The sequence below is a fragment of the Chanos chanos genome, chromosome 10 (genome assembly GCF_902362185.1).
Source record: "Chanos chanos chromosome 10, fChaCha1.1, whole genome shotgun sequence".
NCBI classification, from domain to species: domain Eukaryota; kingdom Metazoa; phylum Chordata; class Actinopteri; order Gonorynchiformes; family Chanidae; genus Chanos; species Chanos chanos.
Window position 1 is genome coordinate 37,355,916 of NC_044504.1, and position 23,781 is coordinate 37,379,696.

The 23,781-nt window shown below is 47.7% G+C and overlaps 1 protein-coding gene across 2 annotated transcripts in view; it reads left to right on the forward strand.

The window, feature by feature from the left end:
* Window positions 1-1,793: 1,793 nt before the first annotated feature.
* The window catches only part of adarb1b (adenosine deaminase RNA specific B1b), a 36,960-nt gene continuing 14,972 nt past the window's right edge, over window positions 1,794-23,781 (forward strand). The window contains exons 1-2 of one of the 2 annotated variants that reach the window (XM_030786771.1): window positions 1,794-1,893; window positions 21,159-21,236. In XM_030786771.1, coding sequence (XP_030642631.1) covers window positions 1,794-1,893; window positions 21,159-21,236 — 178 coding nt within the window. Of the gene's footprint in view, window positions 1,894-21,158; window positions 21,237-23,781 lie in introns of those variants that run through there. The other variant, XM_030786772.1, reaches the window with a different exon arrangement.

Below are 23,781 nucleotides of genomic sequence, written 5' to 3' on the forward strand. Positions count from 1 at the left end.
GTTTATTTTTCTAGCAGTAATATGCATTGGCCACAAGGTGGAGCCAGAGATTGTTGCATATCTACATAACTGTTGCTCAAGACAGTGTAAGTCAAACGAATAGATAGAAAGGTTCCTGGAACTATTTTGAAAAAGGCAGTGGCTCGCTTGGCTACACGAACCAGGGGTTAGACTGTACTGCACCACACTGACACTGGCACAGGGAACTACATCTGACAGAAGACTTTCAGCTGTTCCTTCCATTACTCTTTTTGTAGTTCCTGTGTGTGTGTGTGTGTGTGTGTGTGTATGAGGCTGCAGTGTGAGTGTCCTGTGGAAACACCAAGAAGGAAGACTTACCCAACACAGCTCTTCCTTCTCTCTCTCTCCCCTCATTCCATACACACCATGCCTGACAAGAACATCTCCCCAGCCCAACACACCTACATTCAGATACTGAACCTTTAACGCTGTCCGAGGTGACAGTTTGTCTCCGTATGTAAAAGGGGAATCACAGCAGCTGTAGCCTTTAGGAGATATTTCATTGCCAGAGGAAAAATATCTCACCCGACTTGGAATCATTGGAATTATTGATGTAATCAGTCATGATGGTCACGTGATTGTTTGTCAACATGATCGTTTACTTGAGTGCTGCATTAATGAAGAGTTAGAGACAGAAACCTATGGGATCAGTGGCGCTGAAAGAACAACAGTCCTTAAACTACGCACTAGACACACACACATGCACACACACACACACACACACGCGCATGCACACACGAGCGCACACACACACACGCACACACATAGACATGCGCACACACATAGACACGCACACACACACACACACACACGCGCGCATACACACACACACACACAGACACGTACACACAGACACAGACAAAAGGAAATGCATTTTAGAAGAGTAGATTTGACTTGCGGATGCTAATGTTGGTGCAGGGAACAGTGGTTAGTAAGTGAAGTAGATAATTGCGTTCTTATGTAAGAGTAATGACCCACAGGTTAACATGACCCAGCCTTGGTCAGGTACAGAGACTATCACTGAACATCTCAAAGCAGTGGTCTTTAGGCATGATGGAGAACTCAGCAGTGCGTTTGTGTGTGTGTGTGTGTGTTCATAGACCCCTAATTATTTATGACCAGATGCAGGTCATGTGGTGTATCTGTTGAGGGCTGTGATTGGTCAGTGGCACTGTGACGTGTCAGTGTGTGCTGTGTAGGCTGAGTGAATTAAAGGCAGGAGGTTGTGGAGGAGAGAGCGTCAGAGAAGCCTGAGACTGAGGGTGAGACAAGGTAGAGCCAGTCTGTGTGCCGCTGCTAGTCATTCTCTCAGTCCTCAGTCCCTCTGAGCACAGGCTCTGTAGCACACTGAAAACCTCTCTCTCTCTCTCTCTCTCTTTCTTCTTCTCTCTCTCTTTCTTCTCTCTCCCCCTCTCACTTTCTCTCCCTCCCTCTCACTCTCCTCTCTCTGTCCTTCTCTCACTCTCTTCTCTTCATCTCTCTCTTCTCTCTCTCTCTCTTTCTCTGTCTCTCTTTCTTCTCTCTCTCTCTTTCTCTCTCATTCACACACACGCTCTCTGTTTTTTTCCTCCTCTCACAAAGTCCTGTAGGCAGAGCAGAGGGAGTTGAGTCCGTGTGTGTATGTGTGTGTGTGTGTGAGTGTGTGAGCAGTAGAAAGGGGCTGTTCACACCTCCAGTCAGTTTGGTCAGAGAGAGAGAGGAGAGGACAGGGCAGAGCGTAGGGAGGTACCTCTCCGTTCTCACGGCCGCTCTGACACGTCAGGCAGTCAGTCATGGCCCTGCTGCTGGACAGCTCCCACGGCACGGGGGCCTACTTCTGCCTAATGAGGACTCGCTTCAAGAGGAGACGCAAGAAACGGTCGGAACGCAAAGGTTAGTCTCTGACTCAACCGTCCTGACCAGATTAGCAGCAGGGATTGGCCTTTGTTTTTAACCGTGTTTGATGTTTGCGACCAAATTAACGGCAACTGCTCAGCTCGTGTTTTTTGACACCGTCTGATGTTTGTGTTCTGTAAACTTTGTCAGATGTCGGTTGGACTGAACTTGAGTTGGGACGTAGTTTAAAACCACAGTAACTTTTTTTTTTTTTTACGTCTGTGTAAGTTTGTGTTGCCGCGTTGGGCGTAGTGCTGCTGGGATTGATCTGCTTTAGTGTGTGTGTGTGTGTGTGTGTGTGTGTGTGTGTGAGTGTGTGTGTGTGAGTGTGTGTGTGAGTGTGTGTGTGAGTGTGTGTGTGAGTGTGTGTGTGTGTGTATGTGAGTGTGTGTGTCTGTGTCTGTGTCTGTGTGTGTGTCTGTGTCTGTGTCTGTGTGTCTGTGTCTGTGTGTGTGTGTGTCTGTGTCTGTGTGAGTATGTGTGTGAGTGTGCGTGTGTGTTTACTGGAGGGATCACTGCCCATCACTCTCCATGGTGCTGAAACTGTCAGCCCTGGGGCTGTGAGCTGTGGATGAACTGGGTGCAGACCAGCTGCCAATGCAGGGCTCTCACAGAGACACTGCTCCAGAACTCATCCCTGCGTCAGGTTCCACCTGCTTCACTCTGCACCACGGAAAGACCGCTCTCAAACACGCCTGTCAGCTGGTGTGTGTTAGAGGCCCTTTTTAAAGTAGAGAGTGAAATAGTTTTAGGGAGTAAGCACTTGATGTTGTCATCAAGAGTTTGTAACTGATAGATGGTTTTCAGAAATATTTTAAATGGTACATGGTTAATGTAATGACTACTACTCATAGTAAAAGTAATAATAATAATAATAATCATTAGTTTGCATATGTGTGGGTAAACTTTTCTGTTTCTTTTTTTGTATATGTGCATACTGACGTATGTGTATGCATGTGTGTCTGCGTGTGTGTCTGCGTGTGTGTCTGCGTGTGTGTCTGCGTGTGTGTCTGTGTGTCTGTGTGTGTGTAACTGTGTGTCTGTGTGTGTATGACTGTGTGTCTGTGTGTATGTGTCTGTCTGTGTGTGTGTGTGTCCGTGTGCGTGTGTGTGTGTCCGTGTGCATGTGCGTGTGTGTGTGTGTGTGTGTGTGTGTGTCTGTCTGTGTGTGTGTGTGTGTGTGTGTGTGTGTGTGCGCGTGTGTGCGTGTCCGTGTCCGTGTCCGTGTCCGTGTCCGTGTGTGTGTGTGTGTGTGTGTGTGCGTGTGTGTGTGTGTGTGTGTGCATTTCTCCTACCTGGTCATTTAAGGTTCTGAGTTATAACACTCGGATATTTCTTTTCCTATTTTAGGGCTGGAGGGGGATTTGTGTGTATGTGTGTTTGTGTGTGTGTCTGTGTGTGTCTGTGTGTGTCTGTGTGTGTGTGTGTGTGTGTGTGTGTGTGTGTGTGTGTGTGCGCTCGCGTGCGCGCCTGTGTGTGCATGAATGTATATGCATATGTGTATGTGTATGTGTGCATGCGGGTGTGTGTGTCTGTGTGGGGTAGTATATGGCGGTGTGTGTGCGTGCGTGCGTGCGTGCGCACTGGGGATTAGCATAGAGGGCAGGAGGAGTAGTAATTACTGAGGTGTGCTTTAACAGAGAGGGTATTAACGGCACATCAGCCTTTTGCATTGATATGATTTCTCTGCCTCTGCCTCGAGTGAGCCGGGGCCCTTCATCCGGCAAAATCCACGGCTGCTGAAGCCGCAGTTTCACCCCTAATGCTGCATGGCAACTTAAGACGACTTTGTCAAAACCGCGAGGCCCTCTCCTCCCCTTATCGCCGCGCCGGAGACCGGGGGTCCTGAGGAGGCGAGGTAACGGAGAGGTTTTCGTACCTGTCAGCCCCGACTGTCACTCACCTCGGGCTGTAAATCCCCCTGTCTCAGAGCCCACAGGTAGCTGGGCGCCTGATATGCCAGCATGGGGTCTGGTAGGGTGCCCGCTGAGAGGTTTCTCTGACCCCCCCCCCCCCCCCCCCCCCCCACCCCCCCCACGCTGAGGTGGAAGCGTGATGGAAAACAGGGCTCGTTCAATTCTAACAACTGCAATAATATATCACTGATGAACACTGATGAGCGTTCAAACACCTGCTCCACAGGTGGGGAGTGTTTCCTACTGAACATACGACGGTACAAACTACCAGGACGTCTTATCAGAGGGAACAGGCTTCAATGGGATTAATGTAAGATACTGTCAGCGTCAAACAGTTAACAGAGGAAGGAAAGAACAAAAAAAGAAAGAGAGAAAGCAAGCCCTTGCGGAGCAGTTTTTAATGAGTAAAACTGATGAGGCAGAGAAGGTGTATCATATTGCGTGTGTGGTGCGTGAGTGAGTGATGGAGGAGAAGGTTTCTCCAGTGAGCCGCTGATGACAGGGAGAGATAAAGAGAGTGGAGCTGCCTTCTGCACAGCCAGCAGAATCGCCTGGATGAAGAAACTTAGCATGCAGAGGATAGAGAAGTGGGTTATGTCTGCTGTTAGATTGACACACACGCGCACGCACACACACACACACGCTGCTCTAGATGCGTCCCAAAGTATATAAAATTTTTTTTACGCTTAACAGTATAAAAACTCAGCATAACTATTATTGTTACTATTAATGCAGGCGTCCGTATTGTCAGTATAGAGTGTGTAGTTACTGATACAGCCGCTAGTAATTCTCAAAGCATCTCGAACCCATATGCAGATTTTTATGTATTTTACACTTTTGAGTCTCTGTGTTATGTGGAGTTGGTTGTGAGATATTGAGGAGAAAGAGAACACATTTGAGTCTGTTCAGGATATCTTAGGATGTGGTGTGTCATAAAAAATGTTTTAGTGTCAGTTGGAATTAGTCGGTTGGTTGTATGTCAGAGTGTTGCATTATGCTGTTCAGTCAGCTGAATGTCATCCAAAAAAAAAAAAATGCATGTGTTTGTGTGTGAAACTGGGAAAACACAAAATGAAGACTGCATGAGCGAGGGCTGCTCAAGGTCAGAAGACTGCTTTTAATGACGTGATGCAGTTTTCAGGCAAATGCAAGACAGATGTTGTAGAATAACTGTAACATTTATTATGATATGGTGTGTGTGCAGTCTGCTTTTAGACACAGCAGGATATGTGGACTACGCGCCTTCATAACGAGGCAGGCAGACTGTTTTTAGTTGGTTGTTAAGCTGAAAAGTGGAAGTATAATATTAGAGCTTTTGAATGTGATCTTCTGTTTGTTATTTCAAATTTCTGTGCAACATATTAAAATCTAAACCAGTGAAATTTGAGTATCTGTTAATGTAGTCTCTGACAAAATGTCAAAGTTTGTAACTACACTGTCTTTAGAGAGCTTGGCGGTATTTCATTTAATAATGACAATGCCCTTTTACTTACATCTGTGCACTGTTCTGAAATCAGGTTTTAGGCGGAGATTGTTTTTTTATCCCACCCTTTGTTCTCTCTCTCCTGGTATCCCGTTGCAGTCTTGGTATTTGAAACGAACATGTTTAATTAAATTCAGTTCAACCCGTGAAACACATTCTGGAGACTCGGCCGGTACATTCATTAACGCAGGTGAGGCTGCCCCACGTTTTGATTAAGACAACACGCTTATTTCTCTGACATGTTCCGCTCACGGGAGGCTTAACAGTGAAACTGTTCTCCGCCTTCATAGGGAATTAGTCGGGTCAGGGCGGTGTGGAATGTGAAGGGGTCTAATTAGACTTGATTAGCGTTTGGAACAGGAGGGCTACGGGACGGGAGGATGGTGGCGGAGGAAGATGGAGAAAGCGTAGCCCGTCTCAGAGGCGGGGCAGAGGAAAACGCTGAGGTCACCCAGTTTTCTCCGCCTCATTTAACAGGCGGAGCTGTTTAAACGGCTGCTAATGGCTTTGATGGAAAAAGAGATCCTAAACAAACCGACGCGCTCTTCACACGTCTCCGAACACAAAACCACGGCACTTTTCATCTTCTCTGAAACAATGTGCCTCCTGCATAAGGCTGTCCAGTGTTTACTGCTCTGGGAGTGTGGAGAGATTAGAATCTTTTGGTTGTTTTTTTCTTTGTTGTTGTTTTTTTTTTTCTTTGAAACAGATGTGTATGGATGATTTAGGCTTGGCCAGACAGAAACTGTGTTACTGTTCTGTGTTTTTTCATCTCTTTCTTTCTCTCTGTCTCTTTTTGATTGGTGGGACAGGTTGGAATCTCTCCTGTTAAAGTTGGGGATTTGTATGTGTATGTGTGTGTGTGTGTGTGTGTGTGTGTGTGTTGATTGTGCTGTGGTCCAGTCAGTCTGTCTGCTTTCACTCTGCCTCTCTGACTTCTCCCATTATTCTCTCAGTCTGGCCCTCACCTGGCCGTCGGCATTACCTTCAAACCTGTTAGAAACCCGACCACGGAGTGTGAAATTCAATGCCACAGCACACACACATGCACATGCACACGCACGCACACACACACGCACGCACACTCTTGCTGTAGGGGATATTAGCACGGCTGGCTCGGTTATGAATGTAGAGTACAGTGATAGTCATCAGTTGAGAGCAGTGGAGGTACTGAGGTGAGGAGAATGGGGGGAAGAATGAAAGAGAGAAAGAGAGAGAGAGAGAGAGAGAGAGAGAGAGAGAGGGAGCAGAAAAAGAAACAGTGTGATTCATGATGCTGAGGCCAGCGATCTCTCTCCAGTCAGTCATCAGTCAGTCCAGAGCCTAAAAGGAAAACGGGAAAGTTGGGACGCACACACACACACACACACACATACACACACCAGGTCTTGTACTGGGTGACTGACCACCTGTCCCATAGCTCACTGTCTCATCTGTCTCTTATTACAGAGATTTGTGACTGTTTGCCTGGTCTCAGGTTCATGGCCATGCCCTGTTCTTTTATAACATATCACCAAGCAATGAGCACCACACTCTCTCTGTCATCTGTTCCCTGCCTCAGCGGATCAGCCCGTCTCTAAGAGGTCATTATGGTCACTCTTCAAGATCCTCAGGATTTTTCATAACTGTAAACAGCGTTTAAAACACCTGCACTTCAAAAACAGGGACTCTTTTTTTTTTTTTTTAATCCCTGTTTTAAAACACTTCATATGCATTAGAATCATTTGTTTGTCTCAGATTCGACCCTGTGATAGCTCTGACTGGTCCCTCACCATTAACATCTAACAGTGTCTTTTTTGATGTAAAATACTGTTAGCATTTAACAGCATCTTTATGTATATAACAAAACCAAAGTAACTGTTAGCTTTTAACAACTTGTTTTATATATAATAAAATAAAAGTTATTGTTAGCATCCAATGACATGTTTTTGATATGACAAAATAAAAGTCACTTTTAGCATCTAACAACATCTTTTTGACTTAATAAGGAGTCTTGCCGATTGAGGTGACATATGTGGCCACACAAGCCCATCTCCAGAGAGAGAGAGAGAGAGAGAGAGAGAGAGAGAGCGAGAGAGAGAGAGAGGTAACCCTGTGCAGATCCAGTCATGGTTAGTGGCTGTGAGGCTTGGTGATGGCACAGCTGACATACATGAGCAGCCAGGCTGCACTGACGGGAATGGATGTGGAGTTGGCTACGGAACAGAACAGGCACCGCGGCTGACACTAACCAAGAGAAAAGGGCCTCTCTGAGAGGAATGAGGGAGCCCCTGGTCTTGGTGATTGAACAAATCTCTATAGAAATGAACAAATCTCTATAGAAATGAACCTGTGCTGAGAGAAAATGGTTTTTTTTTTATGGAGGATCTTGGGTCTTTTTTGTGTTTTGTTTTTCTGGTACCAGCTCTCATAAATTTGTGGAGAGTAGGAGGTTTGAAACCGTTGCTTTGTTTTTGCTTTTAGTGCATGTTGTAATACTTTGAATGAAAAGTGTTTAAGGGCTAAATTTATTTAATGCTCTGTATTAGATGAGCCAGATTGAGAGTTCATTTGACTTAATCAGGACTGTGATTGGTGGAATCCCAGTCTGACTGTTGAGTTAATCAGGGCTGTGATTGGTGGAATCCCAGTCTGACTGTTGAGTTAATCAGGGCTGTGACTGGGTGAATCCCTGACTAAGTGTTGAGTTAATTAGACGTGTGATTGGACGAATCCCTGACCAGTTGCTGGACTGGGCTGACTGGGAACCAGCTCTTCACCCCTCCAGTTCACATAGGAACAGACAGGCTTATGCACAACTCAGTCCACTTTCTCTCTGTCTCTCTCTCTCTCTCTCTCTCTCTCTCTCCCTCTGAGGCACACAGAAACACACATTCTTGCAGAAACAGTGTGTCGTAAATCAGACTTGCCACACAGATTTAACAGGTCTGATGGAGAATGAACGACGAATATGTCAGGGCCCGTTGTCCTTGACGGGCAGAGTAAAGGATTTCTGTTGGCCCGGGCTGCAGTGGTCCCACCATCCCATTAAACCACAGAAACAGCCCCCCCACCCCTCCCCACCCCCCCGTCCACAGGGCAGTGAGAACCCCTGGTCTCTCTCTGTACAAAGGGTTTTCATCACTTCTGATTCAGTGGAATCCCAAGGTGCTCCTCCCTTAACAGAAACAGCCTTAAATCCAGGCTGTATGGCCAAACTCTGTGTGTTTCTTTCGCTGCCAGAAATAATATTCACCGTGGAAGCTGTTTGCAGTGAACTGTCTGATCTGAAGCTCTCTTACATTGTGGTGATGCTATGAGAACGTGTTATTTCATTTTCTGTGGTGTGTGTGCTGTAAAGCACAGAGATCTTATAAGATCCTAAAATCACACAGTCTCATACATTAAATCTCATATATTACATCTCATATAGTACAGTTCATATATTACATTTCGTATATTGCACCTCATATAGTACAGTTCATGTATTACATTTTATATATTGCAGTGCCTCCCTCGGGGAAGAGCATGGTGCATATAGCCAGTCTGGGTAGGTTTTTTTGTCTTCTCCAGTAAAATTGTAACGCCCCCACCCATCACCATCACCACCAACACACTCACACACACGCGCACACACACACATTAACATCAACTCATTTATCACACATTAGAACTGGGAGCCTGTCAGAGAATCCACTTTTGTCCACGTTTGCCAGGTTTCGGCACTCGGAAGTCCATAAATGCATTTCGATGTCTAAAAACCTGTAATTTACCACAGAGCGAGATCAGTGTTGACAGACTAATTCAAATATGTTACTCATCATTAAAGTGCCGAAATTGAATAATAGAGCTGGCAGCGTTGGCGGCGTGCGGTAACCACGGCGATGCAGGGTGGCTGGGGGGTTGACAGTTGGTTGGTTGGATTTGGCGGCGTGGGTTGGGATGGCCTACATAATAAGGTGGCCCGAGCTCGCCCTCTACCCCACCTGGCCCATCGGTTTCAATCAGAGAGAGCGACCGTCAACTCGGTCCCCGAATGTCACCCCCCCCCCCCCATCAGGTGCTGAGTCTCCCGGTATCACGGCACACATGTTGGCCATTAAGGATCATTACCAGAGACCAGCCGCTGTACCAAATGAACAAGGAGGGGAGGTGGGGAGGGTGTGTGTCCGTATTTCACCCCCCCCCCCAGCCCTGTTGCGTTCTGCGGGAGAGCACACTGCGCACCTGCGGCGGCTGATCCGCCCCCGCCGTCTTCGGAATGGGGCGCCTAGTGCCAAATTTCATCTGATCAGCCAGGTATGAAGGAAGTTCATTTTCAGTAATACAGGTTTTTTTCTTACTTTCTTTTTTTTCTTTCTTTCTTTCTTTCTTTTTTTTGGGGGGGGGGAGGGGGGTTCTTCTTCGTCAGGCTTATTTTTATGGAGGGATATGACTCTTCTGTTAACTCAACTGAAAACACACGGGTAGCGTGCCGGTCCTCTCTCACAGATGAAGGATGTGACTGCCTGGAGGTCTGAGGCAAGCTGGGGGGGGGGGGGTGTAAGATTTTCTCTGGAAAGGTAATTCGGGGCGGCCTAAATGGGAGCTGTAAGAGGAAGTGCTGTGGTGTGTGTGTGTGGAGAGTCTCCTCATTTCTCCGGTGGCTCCTGTCTGACCGCAGCGTCTATCCATCTGTGTTTGAGCTGCGAGAGGCGTCTCTGACAGCCTGGGCTTTTGTGTCGGATTGTGGCATGTCTCATATTCCCTCGCATTTCCTTGGCCCATCCATCTCAGTCCACTTCTCTCACTGACGCCCCCCCCCCCCCTTCTTCTCTCTCTCCCTCTCTCTCTCTCTCTCTCTCTCTTTCACTCTCACTCTCTGTCGCTCTCTCCCTCTCTCGTTCTCTCTTCTGTCCCTCTCTCCCCCTGTCTCTCTCTGGTTTTTCGGCCGCTTATGATTACGCTCGGATGACCCTTTGCCCTGTGCTGGCGGCTGGCAGGGGGATGGTGTGGGGTGGGGGCTGTGTCAGACATACAGGGCTTCAAAGCTTCAAACTTGAAATGAACTTTTTTTCCCTTCTCTGTACACATTTTGTTCCTTCTGTTTACCACAAGACAATTTTTCTGTTGAAATAATTCCTGATGTGGAATGATTTTTCTTCAGGGTTTCTTTAGAGTTTAGTCTTCAGATTTTCTTAGACGTGTGCCAGAGTTCACAAAAGTGAAAAATGCTGTTTTGGGGGCTGTTGTTTTTGTAAATCACAGACCTTGTTTCCCTCCTTCGTCTCAGGTCAACTCAAAGTCACCACGGCAACCACCTCACATACATTTGCTGTGCATCGCTTTGTCCCTGACCTGAGAATCCTGTATGATGCAGAGTAGCCAGTCTCTAAACCCACCTTAATTCTCCCTCACTCTCCTTCCAGCCTGCGTTCGCCCCCCCCCCCCCTTGCTCCGGGCTCCGGGCTCCGGGCTCCCAGCCCATGGCAGAGCGCAGGATGAATCCCTTGCGATTTTATCACAGAGAGGCTGAGTTCACTTTGTGGACAGCCCCTGTAATTGGCCTTTGATAGAGGGGCCTAATTGTAAATGGGTTTTGTATCACTGTTCATTTCCTCTGATCCACGCTGAAGGGTAGCCCTGGTCTGGGAAGGCAGAACGTGTCCCTCTCTCCTAATGCATGCGTAGAAACTGCAACCCCCCCCCCCCACCACCGACGCCGCCAGAGTATAGAAGCATCTAGACGCGTTTAGTCCCCGCTCCGGATCCAAGACTCAGTTATTCTGAGTGTAGTTTAAGAGGCTTTGAAGGTGTCCAATTAGGGAGAGGCTGTGCGCTCGCCATGCCGGGGGGATCGAAGAGAAAGAGAACGGAATCTGTACGGAGGAACTCTCGGGGGTAAGCGAAGCTGTCATTCCCAGATTTGAGAGATTTTAATCTCTCGGAAAAATCTCTCGGGAATCAGTACAGAGTTCCCTTTAAAAAGCCGCGTCTTGCGTCTTATTGCGTCACGTTTGAGATGTGTCGAGGAGAAGAAGTGACAGTGTTATTCATTAAATGTGTGAAAGATCAAGCTCGCTGTGACTGTGGAGCCAAAGTCTTGTTTATGCAATGTTTTGGTTTTGTTTGGGGTTTTTTTTTTTTTTTACTGAATAGCCAAAAACCCCCCACAAACAAACAAAAACCAAAAACCAAAAACAAGACAGAGAATGTTTCCGAGTCAAACGCAGCCCTACTTCACAGCCGTGTTCAAAAGCAAGGCCATCTCCCTGTACCTTCTGTTTTCTAAGGAGCTTTGATGACAACAGACCATAAATTCCCAGACCAGAGTGGCAAAGTTTTACAGAGACCATATTTCTCATCTTAAATGGAGCAGAGGGGATGATAGAGGAATAAGAGAATCTGTTTTTTTCTTTTTTGGTTTTGTTTTGTTTTATATCAAATCCCTGGAGAGGATTGATTTGGGGGAGCGTGGATGGAGGGAGACAGGGGTCGTTTTTTTGGGGGGGGGTGTGCGCCGGTCACTCGTCCTTGGCGTGATGGACTCTGCGGGTTCAGTCATTTATAGGGCCGCCTGCCTCCAGCCTGCTCTCATAACCCTGTGTGTGTGTGTCCGTGATTTATGCTCTCGCCTTAGGGCAAATACAGGAGGGCGGGGCGGGGGGGTAGAGGAGGGCGAAGGCTCAATGTGTGTGTGTGTGTGTGTGTGTGTGTGTGTGTGTGTGGGTATCTTTTTCTCTCATTCTCTCCTCACTCTTTGTTGAATATTTGGAGGTTTTGCCAGCATTTCTCTCAGCCTCCTCTACAGAAAGCAATCTCACATAAAACTATCAAATAAAAAATTCATATACACTGCACTTTTCTCTCTCTCTCTCTCTGTCTGTCTCTCTCTCTCTCTCTGTCTCTCTCTGACTCCAGTCCTTTTTCACTGCTGCTGCCTTCAGATGAACACCAGCCTGTCAAATATTAAACTCTCCAACACAATAAAAGTGTTTCTCACCTCTACCACCTTTTTCTCTCTCTCATTTTCTCTCTCTCTCTCCCTCTCTCTCCCTCCCTCTCTCTCTCTCTCTCTCTCTCTCTCTCTCTCTCATTTTCTCTCTCTCCCTCTCTCTCTCTCCCTCCCTCTCTCTCTCTCCCTCCCTCTCTCTCTCTCTCTCTCTCTGTCTCTGTTTCTCTGTCTCTCAGTTTCACAAATCCAGATCCAGATTCAGGGCTCTAAGCTCAGCTCGTCTTACTTAGTGTCTGAAACTCTGAGTCTGGCAGTCCATAATAGCGTGCGCACACAGACACACACACACATACACACACACACACACACACACACACACACACACACACACACACACACACACACACACACACACACACACACACACCTTTCTGGCACAGCCTGACTTCGTACACTACACTTTTATAATCTTAAGTATATTATCCACTTCTGCAGTTAACTTTTCTTTTTGGAAACTACATTCGTGATTTGCAAATTTACTGCATTAGATATCAAATATACCAAAGTCATAGTGCAAATTAAAGAAGCATAAGAATAAATGATTAAATGTTAATGACAGTAAAAGCCGAAGGCGGAGAAACGTACAGTGTCTGACTCAGACTTTGTCCTGACTCGCGCTGTCCTGACTCGCGCTGTTCTGACTCGCGCTGTTCTGACTCGCGCTGTCCTGACTCGCGCTGTTCTGACTAGCGCTGTTCTGACTCGCGGCTGTGCTGTGGTGAACAGACTGCGGCTGTGCTGTGTTGAACAGACTGCGGCTCTGAGGCTGTGCTGTGGTGAACAGACTGAGGCTCTGAGGCTGTGCTGTGTTAAACACACTGCGGCTCTGAGGCTGTGCTGTGGTGAACAGACTGCGGCTCTGAGGCTGTGCTGTGGTGAACAGACTGCGGCTGTGAGGCTGTGCTGTGGTGAACAGACTGCGGCTCTGAGGCTGTGCTGTGTGGAACAGACTGTGGCTCTGAGGCTGTGCTGTGGTGAACAGACTGCGGCTCTGAGGCTGTGCTGTGGTGAACAGACTGCGGCTGTGAGGCTGTGCTGTGGTGAACAGACTGAGGCTCTGAGGCTGTGCTGTGGTGAACACACCGCGGCTCTGAGGCTGTGCTGTGGTGAACACACTGCGGCTCTGAGGCTGTGCTGTGTTGAACACACTGCGGCTCTGAGGCTGTGCTGTGGTGAACAGACTGCGGCTCTGAGGCTGTGCTGTGGTGAACAGACTGCGGCTCTGAGGCTGTGCTGTGGTGAACAGACTGCGGCTCTGAGGCTGTGCTGTGTGGAACAGACTGTGGCTCTGAGGCTGTGCTGTGTTGAACAGACTGAGGCTCTGAGGCTGTGCTGTGGTGAACAGACTGCGGCTCTGAGGCTGTGCTGTGTTAAACAGACTGAGGCTCTGAGGCTGTGCTGTGGTGAACACACTGTGGCTCTGAGGCTGTGCTGTGGTGAACAAACTGTGGCTCTGAAGCTGTGCTGTGGTGAACAGACTGCGGCTCTGAGGCTGTGCTGTGGTGAACAGACTGCGGCTGTGAGGCTGTGCTGTGTTAAACAGACTGCGGCTCTGAGGCTGTGCTGTGGTGAACAGACTGCGGCTCTGAGGCTGTGCTGTGTTGAACACACTGCGGCTCTGAGGCTGTGCTGTGGTGAACAGACTGTGGCTCTGAGGCTGTGCTGTGGTGAACAGACTGCGGCTCTGAGGCTGTGCTGTGGTGAACAGACTGCGGCTCTGAGGCTGTGCTGTGGTGAACAGACTGCGGCTCTGAGGCTGTGCTGTGTTAAACAGACTGAGGCTCTGAGGCTGTGCTGTGGTGAACACACTGCGGCTCTGAGGCTGTGCTGTGGTGAACAGACTGTGGCTCTGAAGCTGTGCTGTGGTGAACAGACTGCGGCTCTGAGGCTGTGCTGTGGTGAACAGACTGCGGCTGTGAGGCTGTGCTGTGTTAAACAGACTGCGGCTCTGAGGCTGTGCTGTGGTGAACAGACTGCGGCTCTGAGGCTGTGCTGTGTTGAACACACTGCGGCTCTGAGGCTGTGCTGTGGTGAACAGACTGTGGCTCTGAGGCTGTGCTGTGGTGAACAGACTGCGGCTCTGAGGCTGTGCTGTGGTGAACAGACTGCGGCTCTGAGGCTGTGCTGTGTTGAACACACTGCGGCTCTGAGGCTGTGCTGTGGTGAACAGACTGTGGCTCTGAGGCTGTGCTGTGGTGAACAGACTGCGGCTCTGAGGCTGTGCTGTGGTGAACAGACTGCGGCTCTGAGGCTGTGCTGTGGTGAACAGACTGCGGCTCTGAGGCTGTGCTGTGTTAAACAGACTGAGGCTCTGAGGCTGTGCTGTGGTGAACACACTGCGGCTCTGAGGCTGTGCTGTGGTGAACAGACTGCGGCTCTGAGGCTGTGCTGTGGTGAACAGACTGCGGCTCTGAGGCTGGGCTGTGGTGAACAGACTGAGGCTGTGCTGTGTTGAACAGACTGCGGCTCTGAGGCTGTGCTGTGGTGAACAGACTGCGGCGGCTGTGCTGTGTTGGTGCAGTAACCGCTGACTGGGCTCTGAATCAGTCAGTCTGAATGGAGTGGGCACAGGGAGCCCTGTGTGGGCACTGCCCTTTCTGTAGTGCCCCACAAAAGAGAGAGACAGAGAGAGACAGGCAGGGAGAGAGAGAACATCTGCATTTCATTGCGGGCTGACACGTGTTGGGTTAATGTCCCACTGGCCTCTGACTCTCTATTAGTGCAGAGTAATCGCTGCCCAGACAAACTGTGGACAGCGGCTGCATCTCAGCCTCCAAATCCTTTATCATTTATTAGGCAAAAGTCTGAACCCACCCAGCTGGCACTCTGCACAGCCTGACGCAAACCCGTACACTGGGGCTTTATGGCATCTCATAGGACTAACACTGCCATCAAATCACACCTTCTCCTTCTTATTCGCATCAGAAAAGAACATCTTCTTTCCTCATCCTTTCCAAAGTAACGGCTTGCTTTTTATTTCTTCAACAGTTGTAAAGGATAACTTTTTTTTTTTTCTTTAACAGTTCTCTGCATTTGCGTACTCAGTCTGCAGTAAATACTTACCATGGTAAAATGTACACGTCTGGGTTTTTTGACCTCAGTGAAAGCAGAGTTTCTAGCTACTTAATCCTTTGTTAATTCTCTGTGCACTTCAGAGTAGATTTACCAAAGCTGAGCTGACAGGCTGGTGTCAAATGGTGCATCTTTGTGTTTTGAAAAGCTGTGGACTGGCCATGTTCTGAGGGAGAGGTGTATACACTCTCACAATGCAGACTCATTGAGCTGCAATTCTAGGTGAAATCGCAAAACAAATTTTTGAGTAAAAGGAGCCAAAGTGTGTGTATGTGTTTGTGTGTGTGTGTGTGTGTGTTTTTTTCCCTTTGCTGAGAGGCCGTCACACTCTCGGCATGCCACCGTGATGACAGAAGTCGTTAGAGGTAAAGACATGCCAGAACATTCTCAGGTGTCAAGAGCAAAGTGCTCTGGGCTTGTCACCCTCCTCCATCTTCTCGTCAACAGAGAAAACAGGGCATTTTAGGTAAATTACACAGAGTGGAAACCCAAGGCAAAAGCCTTAACCTGAGCACATCATGCTCTGCTTAGCCCATGCCTGCCGGAGTTTTCCCTGGGTACAATACACACACAGTGACAAGCCACACAGACTTGCTTCACCTCTAACCAGACTCCTGGTGCAGAAGGGCTGATAGAATTCTCAGGGCCCCTTCGGAACCAGAACGCTGTGATGTCATAAAAGACGTTCACGCGGCAACAGAGAGATGACATCCGCTCTCATCTGGCCCTCTTTCATTAGGAGCCATGCTGGCCTCTTCAAACAGCCGGGAACTTTCAAACAGCTCTATTGGAACTCACATCAGCCAGTGTCCTCTGAGGAGGATAAAATCGCAGTCTTTTAAGAAAAGAGAGAACCTCAGTGGAAGAAACCTCTCTGTTTTCTCTGTGTGTCAGTGACTGGAGCAAGGATTCATTCTGTGTGTAGTTTGTGTTTTGCCTTTGATGGTTTTATGTTGTCATTTCTTTCTGTATCATGCGTTTTTAATATAATCTCAGGTTTAAGATGTTGTGTTTTCTGACTCAAATGCCTGAAGCTACAGTGAATCACTTAAAGGATTATTTCTATCTACTCAGTCTTATGCATGTTGCCACACTGTGTCACACACACACACACACGCACACACACACACACACACACACAGAAATGACAGGTCACATGATACCTCTTTCCATGTGATTCTCCCTTATCTGTCAGATCTCGGCAGTGTGTCAGATTTGATACACTGCTGACCTCTAGGCCCTCGTCCCGTTCTTCATTTGACTTTCATTAAAAAAATACAAAAAAACCTTGGGTGACATTGTCAGGTAAGGTTGTCTCAGCTGAGACATGTCCTTTTATTTGCTTTGGATGAAAGCGATGATGTTTGATTGTAGACAGTGTCGGACACGCGGCAGTGCGGCTCTGACCCTTATTTGCTTTGTTCAGAATGAGAACGTAACACTTATAACACATTGTGCTTTTCACGAGAATATCTGACAGCCCCACAGCCGTTATCCTCTCTCTGTGACGTTCACTTTTTAAGGCACTGACAGACTTTGGTAGTGTCTGGACAGTGCACATTCAGTGTTGGGCTCAGAAACTCCTTCTCTCTCTCTCTCTCTCTCTCTCTCTCTCTTTCTCTCCCTCTCTTTCTTTCTCTCTGTCTTTTTTTCTCCCTCTCTCTTTCTCTCTCTCTCCCTCTCTGTCTGTCTCCCCCTCTCACCCTCTCTCTCTCTATGTCTGTCTGTCTGTCTCTTTCTCTCCCTCTCTGTCTTTTTTTCTCCCTCTCTCTTTCTCTCTCTCTCCCTCTCTGTCTGTCTCCCCCTCTCTCCCTCTCTCTCTCTATGTCTGTCTGTCTGTCTGTCTTTCTCTCTATTCCTCTCTCTCTCTCTCTCTCTCTCTCTCTCCCTGTCTGTCTGTCTGTCTGTCTTTCTCTCTATTCCTCTCTCTCTCTCCCTCTGTCTGTCTGTCTCTCTCTCTCTCTCTGTCTCTGCTGTTGGCTTTGGCTGTGTGCTGTAGGTTTAATAAGCCTCTCACACAGACAGTTGTGTCGTTCCCTCTGCTGAGATGCTACCCTATCTCTCCCCCACAGAACAGAGCAAGATGAAAGACAAATCAAAATATACACTCCCCCTCCACTCTACCTACCCTCTGTGTCCCTTTCGCCACTGGCACAGGGTTTTATTGTTCATTTTCATCACCCTCTTTCTGTCTCCTCTTCCCTTTTCTCCATTGTTCAGGTTTTCCCAAAAATGACCATTCGCATTTTGTTTAATTGTGCATGTGTTTGTGTTTGTGTGTTTGTTTGAGTTGGTGTGTGTGTGTGTGTGTGTGTGTGAGTGTGAGTGTTTCTTTGTGTGTGTGTGTGTGTGTGTGTGTGAGTGTGAGTGTTTCTTTGTGTGTGTGTGTGTGTGTGTGTGTGTGTGAGTGTTTCTTTGTGTGTGTGTGTGAGTGTGAGTGTTTCTTTGTGTGTGTGTGTGTGTGTGTGTGTGTGTGTGTGTGTGTGTGTACGTAGGGGGGGGGGGCCTGCTGTAACTGTTCAAACAACACAAGGCAAAACATGCTTTGGATTGACATAGCTGTGCTAACATGGAAACCAGTGCGCATTCAACCAGCTCTGCTTGCGTTGACCTACCGGTCTGACCCGAGCACGAGTGCCAGCCTTCCGAGCGCCAGAGACGTCCTTGTGCCCGCTTGCCACTCTGTGGAGAGCTACGCCCAGCGGAGCAGAGGCAGAGGGCGGGTTCTCCTGCCCTGCGTGCCCTTGGTCTCCGTGACCTTCGGACCCTGAGGGAAGAACATTGCATCCTGCTGCGTGAGCGCGGAGAGCGCAGATGAGAAATTTCTTGGGTCTCTCACGGCTCCAGTGGTGCTGCTCCTGCGGGCTCCTGTTCTTTTCCACTCATAGATTAAGGTTGATTTCTCTGCTGCTTATGGATTCATGGGCAGAAAGACAATGACGCGAACGGCCAAATCGAAAGCGACAGGTCCAGAGCGAGCTGACGCCCGAGTCGCGGGCTTGTTCATTACTGTGCAGACCATTAACGGGGAGCCAGGACAGAGGGAGAAATAGAGAGACCGGGGAAGGATTGGGAGGGGGTGGGGTAGCGGAGGGGGGAAAGGGGGGGGGGGCGGGCATTGGACACCCAGCTGAAGTTTGGCTCAGCTGGGGTGAGACGAAGTCACCCTCCAAATCTCTTCCCCCCCTCCCTGTTCTGCCTCCAGCCTCCTTTTCAATTTGGGCGTGCAGTATTAATTTTTAATAGGGTAATAATTGTGGGAGCATATTTGCTGTCACCCACCATTAGGCCAGATTAATTAGGCCATTTAGTTTAGCTTAAGAGAGTGTCGGCCGTGAAGAATGGCGCGTGTGAAAGTGGAGGGCTGACATCAGCACACGCGGCGTTTTATCTGCTGCCCAGTCCCATCCTCTTCCTCTTCTCATCTCTCACCGCCAGCCTCAGTTCCTCTCCCGCAGGAGTTATGGAAGTGGCGTTGTTCTCCTGCAGGAGTTATGGAGGTGGCGTTGTTCTCCCACAGGAGTTATGGAAGTGGCATTGTACTCCTGCAGGAGTTATGGAAGTGGCGTTGTTCTCCTGCAGGAGTTATGGAGGTGGCGTTGTTCTCCTGCAGGAGTTATGGAAGTGGTGTTGTTCTCCTTCTGGAGTTATGGAAGTGGCGTTGTTCTCCTTCAGGAGTTATGGAAGTGGTGTTGTTCTCCTGCAGGAGTTATGGAAGTGGCGTTGTTCTCCTTCAGGAGTCATGGAAGTGGTGTTGTTCTCCTGCAGGAGTCATGGAAGTGGCGTTGTTCTCCTGCAGGAGTCATGGAAGTGGTGTTGTTCTCCCTCAGGAGTCATGGAAGTGATGTTGTTCTCCTGCAGGAGTCATGGAAGTGGTGTTGTTCTCCTGCAGGAGTCATGGAAGTGGCGTTGTTCTGATTGTTTGTACGATGACTCATGCCCTGATTCTTTGCACGTTGTGTGTTAAAGCATAGGAGAGAGAGAGGGAGAGAGAGAGAGGGAGAGAGAGAGAGGGAGAGAGAGAGAGACAGAGAGAAAGAGAGAGGGAGAGAGGGAGAGAGAGAGGGAGAGAGAGAGGGAGAGAGACTAATCAAATGCTCTCAAATAAGAGCTCCTCTTTCTTGGCGCTCTCCGGGCCCTGTCTGTGATGCGGTTTGCTTTGGACCAGTGTTGTGTTCCTCTGCCCCCCTGTGACAGTCCCGTTGCCAAACTGGACCCAGTCTTGACAGCCACTATCACACTCAGGCACATTTGTCTATCAGCCGTTACCTCCAAATCTACCTTCAAGAGGAAAACCACTTCAAAATCAGCGGCTTTGTTCTGGTGTACTGCGGCTCGCTGGCCGCTTTGAACGATTCACATCTCGTAAAATGCAAATGGTCGCACTTTGCTGTTGAGATTTGAATTTAATTGGCTCTCCTCACCAGTAGATTTTGTGTCTGCACAGTAATAAAACATACTGTAAATCTCCTCCAGCCCCGAGGCATTAAAATGCTGTTGAATCTCGGTAACTTTGTCCTGCGTGTGCGCGTGTAGCTGCGCGGTCTCCCTGGCTGCTGGTAAAAGGAGAAACACGTTTCCCGTCGTGGGACTGAAGCGTGTGACTTGTCTTTGATTTCTCCTTCGCCGGCTGCGTCGGTGGTTATCTGACCCATTTGAAGCCGGCCTCGGTTCTGTTCTTCCTTCCTGCTTAAACACGCTGGGTCTGGGTCTATGAACTAGATCTAAAAAAATGACTAAATAGCGCTAACTTTATAAATAAATCGATTAAACAGTGCACTGAGTTTTATTCTTTAGATTGTGGATTTTTACTTGCACACACACACACACACACACACACATTCATATCTATTTTTTATATACTGTGTATAGTGTACGTCCCACTGCAGGGAGAAGACTCACAAGCTTTATTATCCATCTCAGTAATTATGCATTTACTCTCTCACTCAGAAATGTGTGTGGGGGGGGGGAGGGGTTCTCTTTGTTTGTCAGATGTTAATGGCTCTAAATGATGGTTTTTTATGAGCCGTCGCTGAAGCGTAGCAGAACTAATGGTGCTGATCGGTGTAGAACTGTGTGTAATTCTCATATGTGTTCTTTACATCAGTCAGAACTTCAAACATCCTCACCATCTCTCTCTCTCTCTCCCCACAGGGGAGACTCTTTCAAACATATGCCATTGTAATTTAATGATCCACAGATTTGGATGGGGTTGTTTTTTTTGTTTTGTTTTGGTTTGTTTTTTTCATGAATTAAGGAGAGTGTTGGGACGGGTCCAGTGTAACGCGGTCGTTTCTTTTAATCAACACAGAATATGCCCCTATGTGACGTCCCAGCCAAAGATGAGAGAAACCTGCTGCTCCGCAGCGTTTGTGTAATGTTGTGTGTTTGTCGAGTGCTGTGTCCACAGTGGGGTGTGAGTGTCGTGTGTGTGATACTGTCAGCAGTGGTGAGGCTGCATGCGACGTGGGGGGGGGGGGGGGGGGGGGGGGGCGTATAGCGTGGGGGGATGGACTATAAAACCCTGTTGATGTCAATAGCTGTATTTTCTCCATGTGGCGGATGAAAATGAGCTCTAATCTAATGGATATTAAAGTCACAATAGACTGCTCCCGCCATTATGGCCTGTCAGCTGTGGCCACTCTTTTGCCAGATTAGTTTCCACTGCTGAATATTTATGCACTTACTGTAGGTTTAACCTCACACTCTGTGCTGTTCCCCTCCTCTCCACACACTCAGTCCTGCCTCTCTTTATCAGAACTGCTCTCCAGATTGATCTGTCTCTCTCTTTCTCTCTCTCTCCCTCTCTCTCTCTCAGGGCGGGCTGGAGCTCGGGAGCTTCGAGTCCAGCAGCAGAAACTCTTCACCATGGATGTGGATGAGGAGGAGAACATGAGTGAGTGCCTGTGTTTCTGCAGACGCCTCCCAAACTACAGTAACACATACCATACCATACCCCACACACACAATACACACACAATACACTAACACATACCATACCATACCCCACACACACACAATACACACACAATACACTAACACATACCATACCATACCCCACACACACAATACACACACAATACACTAACACATACCATACCATACCCCACACACACAATACACACACAATACACTAACACATACCATACCATACCCCACACACACAATACACACACTAACACATACCATACCATACCCCACACACACACAATACACACACAATACACTAACACATACCATACCATACCCCACACACACAATACACTAACACATACCATACCCCACACACACAATACACACACAATACACTAACACATACCAAACCATACCCCACACACACAATAGACTAACACATACCATACCATACCCCACACACACAATACACTAACACATACCATACCATACCCCACACACACAATACACTAACACATACCATACCATACCCCACACACACAATACACTAACACATACCATACCATACCCCACACACACACAATACACACACAATACACTAACACATACCATACCATACCCCACACACACAATACACACACAATACACTAACACATACCATACCATACCCCACACACACAATACACACACAATACACTAACACATACCATACCATACCCCACACACACACAATACACACACAATACACTAACACATACCATACCATACCCCACACACACAATACACACACAATACACTAACACATACCATACCATACCCCACACACACAATACACACACAATACACTAACACATACCATACCATACCCCACACACACAATACACACACTAACACATACCATACCATACCCCACACACACACAATACACACACAATACACTAACACATACCATACCATACCCCACACACACACAATACACTAACACATACCATACCATACCCCACACACACAATACACTAACACATACCATACCATACCCCACACACACAATACACACACAATACACTAACACATACCAAACCATACCCCACACACACAATACACTAACACATACCATACCATACCCCACACACACACAATACACACACAATACACACACAATACACTAACACATACCATACCATACCCCACACACACACAATACACACACAATACACTAACACATACCATACCATACCCCACACACACACAATACACACACAATACACTAACACATACCATACCATACCCCACACACACACAATACACACACAATACACTAACACATACCATACCATACCCCACACACACACAATACACTAACACATACCATACCATACCCCACACACACACAATACACACACAATACACTAACACATACCATACCATACCCCACACACACACAATACACTAACACATACCATACCATACCCCACACACACACAATACACACACAATACACTAACACATACCATACCATACCCCACACACACACAATACACTAACACATACCATACCATACCCCACACACACACAATACACACACAATACACTAACACATACCATACCATACCCCACACACACACAATACACACACAATACACTAACACATACCATACCATACCCCACACACACACAATACACACACAATACACTAACACATACCATACCATACCACACACCAGTCTTCATACACTCCAGTTACACCCAAAACATCACCATCACATCACCACCACACACACACACACACACACTCACACACACACTCAGTTCCTACCATACAGATGTGCATGCTGACTGTCGTAAAGCCATCACTCATACCTTAAGTGTCCCCATTGTCCTAGACTGTCCTGAATCTCCCAGTTCACTCAACACGCACCCTTCCAGTGCGTCCCACAAATAACAGCCATGCCTAAAAACATCTCCCCACGTCACAAGCGACACTCAGTGTCTTGTACCCCAGCTGCCGTGTTCAGCATGTTACCTCTCAGTGTTCGTGACTCTGAACTCTCCACTGTCCTGGAATCAGTCTCTGCTCTGTGCAGCACTTCTAAACTACTGAGAAACAGCAGAGGATTACAGCTGCTGGGTGACCTAAGGCCTCTGTGTTTGTATAGATTTTAATATCAACCTTGACTTTTGTCTTTAAAGTCCTGTGGTGTGTTCGACTGCCTCTCTAGTTTTCTCTGACGCCGCTTGAAAATATTAAGCACCAGATGTCTCGACTTGAAACCAACTTCAGCACGAGAATCAACTGATCTGATTAGACTGTATGCTGACATACTGAACATATCAAACATCCCTGTTCAGACCCTCAGTTTAATCCACTATAGACTGTTTCACGGCACGTCTTTTAACCAACTCCAGTATTATCAGCAAACACATATTTATTTCACAGCTTATCTTTACAAAGACACACACACACACACACAGACCACACCGTGTCAGTGTGGAAGAGTGAATTAATATTTTGAATTCTGGATTTTTAT